This window comes from Oncorhynchus clarkii, chromosome 19 (genome assembly GCF_045791955.1).
Source record: "Oncorhynchus clarkii lewisi isolate Uvic-CL-2024 chromosome 19, UVic_Ocla_1.0, whole genome shotgun sequence".
In the NCBI taxonomy this organism is placed as follows: Eukaryota; Metazoa; Chordata; class Actinopteri; order Salmoniformes; family Salmonidae; genus Oncorhynchus; species Oncorhynchus clarkii.
The window spans coordinates 5,636,213-5,641,212 of NC_092165.1; the positions used below are offsets into that span (position 1 = coordinate 5,636,213).

General features: G+C 47.3%; 1 protein-coding gene across 1 annotated transcript in view; it reads left to right on the forward strand.

Annotated features, from left to right (window-relative positions):
• The window catches only part of LOC139375518 (adhesion G protein-coupled receptor L3-like), a 161,510-nt gene that overhangs the window by 1,819 nt on the left and 154,691 nt on the right, over positions 1–5,000 (forward strand). The window contains exon 4 of the mRNA XM_071117350.1: positions 55–669. Within this exon, the coding sequence (XP_070973451.1) occupies positions 55–669 (615 nt within the window). The remainder of the gene's footprint in view (positions 1–54; positions 670–5,000) is intronic.

Genomic DNA, 5,000 nt, shown 5'->3' on the forward strand with positions numbered 1-5,000 from the left:
TGTTTTGAACAAAAAAAACGCTTTAAATGAAAAATGTGTTTGAATTGTTTACAGGACGACCGACGACCACGTACAAGCTGCCTCACCGCGTCGACGGGACGGGCTTCGTGGTCTACGACGGAGCTTTGTTCTTCAACAAGGAGCGGACGCGCAACATCGTCAAGTTCGACCTCCGCACGCGGATCAAGAGCGGCGAGGCCATCATCGCCAACGCCAACTACCACGACACGTCGCCGTACCGCTGGGGCGGCAAGTCGGACATCGACCTCGCCGTCGACGAAATGGGCCTCTGGGTTTTGTACGCCACGGAGACGAACAACGGGCGCATCGTGGTCTCGCAGCTCAACCCTTACACGCTCCGCATCGAAGGGTCCTGGGACACCACCTACGACAAGCGGACCGCCTCCAACGCCTTCATGGTGTGCGGCGTGCTCTACGTGGTGAAAACCGTCTACGAGGACGACGACAACGAGGCCACGGGGAACAAGATAGATTATATGTACAGCACCGCCCAGAGTAAAGAAACCTTTGTGTCCATCCTGTTCCCTAACTCTTACCAGTACATAGCAGCAGTGGACTACAATCCCAGAGACAATCTGCTGTACGTCTGGAACAACTATCACGTAGTCAAATACTTACTGGACTTCGGGAACAACGACAACAGATTGGGTAGGTGGAATGTTCATCTACTTTTCTCTTCGTCTTTCTTTCTTAAAACTCTTGGTTTTTCTAGGTTTGACTGGCTAGGTGGAATATTAATCTCTCTAGAGACTTCTTTAGTTCTGTAGGTTTGTGTAATGGACAGTCTCTAGACTACTTTAGTTCTGTAGGTTTGTGTAATGGACAGTCTCGAGACTATAGTTCTACAGGTTTGTGTAATGGACAGTCTCTAGACTACTTTAGTTCTGTGGGTGTGTGTAATGGACAGTCTTGAGACTATAGTTCTGTGGGTGTGTGTAAAGGACAGTCTCTAGACTTCTTTAGTTCTGTGGGTGTGTGTAATGGACAGTCTTGAGACTTTAGCTCAGAGGGAGGGTTTTTTACCTCTCTCTCTCTCTCTCTCTCTCTCTCTCTCTCCTGTCTCTCTCTCTCTCTCTCTCTCTCTCTCTCTCTCCTGTCTCTCTCTCTCTCTCTCTCTCTTGCTCTCTCTCCTGTCTCTCTCTCTCTCTCTCTCTCTCTCTCTCTCTCTCTCTCTCTCTCCTGTCTCTCTCTCTCTCTCTCCTGTCTCTCTCTCTCTCTCTCTCTCTTGCTCTCTCTCCTGTCTCTCTCACTCTCCCTCCCCCTCCCTCCCTCACCCAACCTAGCCCAGTAGAGTACATTACTCTTAAATGGACTAGGGCCCTGGAGAGTCTTAGGGGGGGGGGGAGTTGAGTGATTCCTTCCCAGAGACAGGCACTCTCAGATTGGGGTATAAGAGCAGGCCTACCCCCTGCTCTGGATATCCCTGAAGGTCTACGCTACACTATCTAGCCGGTGTAATTGACTCTAACACCTACTCACGGTGTCGGCAACTCGGTTCAGCCTCTCTTTATTAAATGATGGTCGAATTAATGCATGCTTTTACACACATTTAGGAGACACTACAAGAAATTATTGGAGGAAGGGGAGAGAGGGAGGGGAGAGGGAGGGGTGGAGAGGAAGGGGAGTGAGGGATGGAGAGGAAGGGGAGAGATGGATAAGGTGGGATGGAGAGGGAGAGTTGGAGAGTGATGGTGAATGAGGGATGGAGAGGGAGGGATGGAGAGGGAGGGATGGAGAGGGAGGGTTGGAGAGTGATGGTGAAGGAGGGATGGAGAGGGAGGGTTGGAGAGGGAGGGATGGAGAGGGAGTGATGGAGAGGGAGGGATGGAGAGGGAGGGATGGAGAGGGAGGGTTGGAGAGTAATGGTGAAGGAGGGATGGAGAGGGAGGGTTGGAGAGGGAGGGATGGAGAGGGAGGGATGGAGAGGGAGAGATGGAGAGGGAGGGATGGAGAGGGAGGGTTGGAGAGTGATGGTGAAGTAGGGATGGAGAGGGAGGGTTGGAGAGGGAGGGATGGAGAGGGATGGAGAAAGGGAGTTAGGGGAGCAAGGTAAAGAGGGATGAGGGAAGGGAGGGAAGGTGGGTGGGAGGGAAAGAGGGATGAGGGAAGGGAGGGAAGGTGGGTGGGAGGGAAAGAGGGATGGAAACAGTGTTCTCGGAGATCTCTGTGTTTTATAATGGAGACTTGTGTGTCTACAGGAGCTTTAAGAGATGATCAATGGAGATTAAATGGAGCGAACAACCTACCAAACACACACACACACACACACACACACACACACACACACACACACACACACACACAGACACACACACACAGACACACAGACACACACTCACTGCTGAGAAGGGGACGATAACTACAACCAATGGCTGTTCTGCTCTTCTCTGCTCTGTTCTGTTCTGTTCTGTTCTGTTCTACTCTGTTCTGTTCTGTTCTACTCTGTTCTGCTCTGTTCTGTTTTACTCTGTTCTGTTCTGTTCTGTTTTACTCTGCTCTGCTCTGTTCTGTTCTGTTCTGTTCTACTCTGTTCTGTTCTGTTCTACTCTGTTCTGCTCTGTTCTGTTTTACTCTGTTCTGTTCTGTTCTGCTCTACTCTGTTCTGTTCTGTTCTACTCTGTTCTGTTCTACTCTGTTCTGCTCTGTTCTACTCTGTTCTGCTCTGTTCTGTTCTGTTCTGCTCTGTTCTGTTCTGTTCTGCTCTGCTCTGTTCTGTTCTGTTCTGTTCTACTCTGTTCTGTTCTACTCTGTTCTGCTCTGTTCTACTCTGTTCTGTTCTGCTCTGTTCTCTTCTGTTCTGTTCTGTTCTGCTCTGTTCTGTTCTGTTCTACTCTGTTCTACTCTGTTCTGTTCTGTTCTGTTCTGCTCTGTTCTACTCTGTTCTACTCTGTTCTGTTCTGTTCTGCTCTGTTCTGTTCTGTTCTGTTCTACTCTGTTCTACTCTGTTCTGTTCTGCTCTGTTCTGTTCTGTTCTGTTCTGTTCTGTTCTGTTCTGCTCTGTTCTGTTCTGTTCTACTCTGTTCTACTCTGTTCTGTTCTGCTCTGTTCTGTTCTGTTCTGCTCTGCTCTGTTCTGCTCTGTTCTGTTCTGCTCTGTTCTGTTCTGTTCTGTTCTACTCTGTTCTACTCTGTTCTGTTCTGTTCTGCTCTGTTCTACTCTGTTCTACTCTGTTCTGTTCTGCTCTACTCTGTTCTGTTCTACTCTGTTCTGTTCTGTTCTGTTCTACTCTGTTCTACTCTTATCTACTCTGTTCTGTTCTGTTCTGTTCTACTCTGTTCTGTTCTACTCTGTTCTGCTCTGTTCTACTCTGTTCTGTTCTGCTCTGTTCTACTCTGTTCTGTTCTGTTCTGTTCTGCTCTGTTCTGTTCTACTTTGCTCTGTTCTACTCTGTTCTGTTCTGTTCTGTTCTGTTCTGTTCTGTTCTACTTTGCTCTGTTCTGTTCTGCTCTGTTCTGTTTTACTCTGTTCTGTTCTACTCTGTTCTGTTCTGCTCTACTCTGTTCTGTTCTACTTTGCTCTGTTCTGTTCTGTTCTGTTCTACTCTGTTCTACTCTGTTCTACTCTGTTCTGTTCTGTTCTGTTCTGCTCTGTTCTGCTCTGCTCTGTTCTGTTCTGCTCTGTTCTGTTCTGTTTTGTTCTGTTCTACTCTGTTCTGTTCTGCTCTGTTCTGCTCTGTTCTGTTCTGTTCTACTCTGTTCTCTTCTGTTCTGCTTTGTTCTGTTCTGTTCTACTCTGTTCTGTTCTGCTCTGTTCTGTTCTCTTCTGTTCTGCTCTGTTCTGTTCTCTTCTGTTCTGTTCTGCTCTGTTCTGTTCTACTCTGTTCTGTTCTACTCTGTTCTGCTCTGTTCTGCTCTGTTCTGTTCTACTCTGTTCTCTTCTGTTCTGCTCTGTTCTGTTCTCTTCTGTTCTGCTCTGTTCTGTTCTACTCTGTTCTGTTCTGCTCTGTTCTGTTCTGTTCTGTTCTACTCTGTTCTCTTCTGTTCTACTCTGTTCTGTTCTACTCTGTTCTCTTCTGTTCTGCTCTGTTCTGTTCTCTTCTGTTCTGCTCTGTTCTGTTCGGCTCTGTTCTGTTCTACTCTGTTCTGTTCTACTCTGTTCTGCTCTACTCTGTTCTGTTCTGTTCTACTTTGCTCTGTTCTGTTCTGTTCTGTTCTACTCTGTTCTACTCTGTTCTACTCTGTTCTGTTCTGTTCTGTTCTGTTCTGCTCTGTTCTGCTCTGCTCTGTTCTGTTCTGCTCTGTTCTGTTCTGTTTTGTTCTGTTCTACTCTGTTCTGTTCTGTTCTACTTTGCTCTGTTCTGTTCTACTCTGTTCTACTCTGTTCTACTCTGTTCTGTTCTGTTCTGTTCTGTTCTGCTCTGTTCTGCTCTGCTCTGTTCTGTTCTGCTCTGTTCTGTTCTGTTCTGTTTTGTTCTGTTCTACTCTGTTCTGTTCTGTTCTGCTCTGTTCTGCTCTGTTCTGTTCTGTTCTGTTCTACTCTGTTCAGAGTTGTGAAAAGCAGAACCAAACCCCTACTTCTATAGTGCCTATACTTTACAATGATGCCCTATTTCCTAGACGAACTACGGTTAACTGTGTATCGTCAGTCCAAACAGATCTCTGTGCCTTTGTAATGCTGAACTCATAGACTTCCTGCAGCACAAAGACAGTGGCGTCTATTGAAATGCAGATCTCCCATCTCCTCTGATGGCTGAGCCGTCTCTCTATTGAAATGCAGATCTCCCATCTCCTCTGATGGCTGAGCCGTCTCTCTATTGAAATGCAGATCTCCCATCTCCTCTGATGGCTGAGCCGTCTCTCTATTGAAATGCAGATCTCCCATCTCCTCTGATGGCTGAGCCGTCTCTCTATTGAAATGCAGATCTCTGATCTCCTCTGATGGCTGAGCCGTCTCTCTATTGAAATGCAGATCTCCCATCTCCTCTGATGGCTGAGCCGTCTCTCTATTGAAATGCAGATCTCCCATCTCCTCTGATGGCT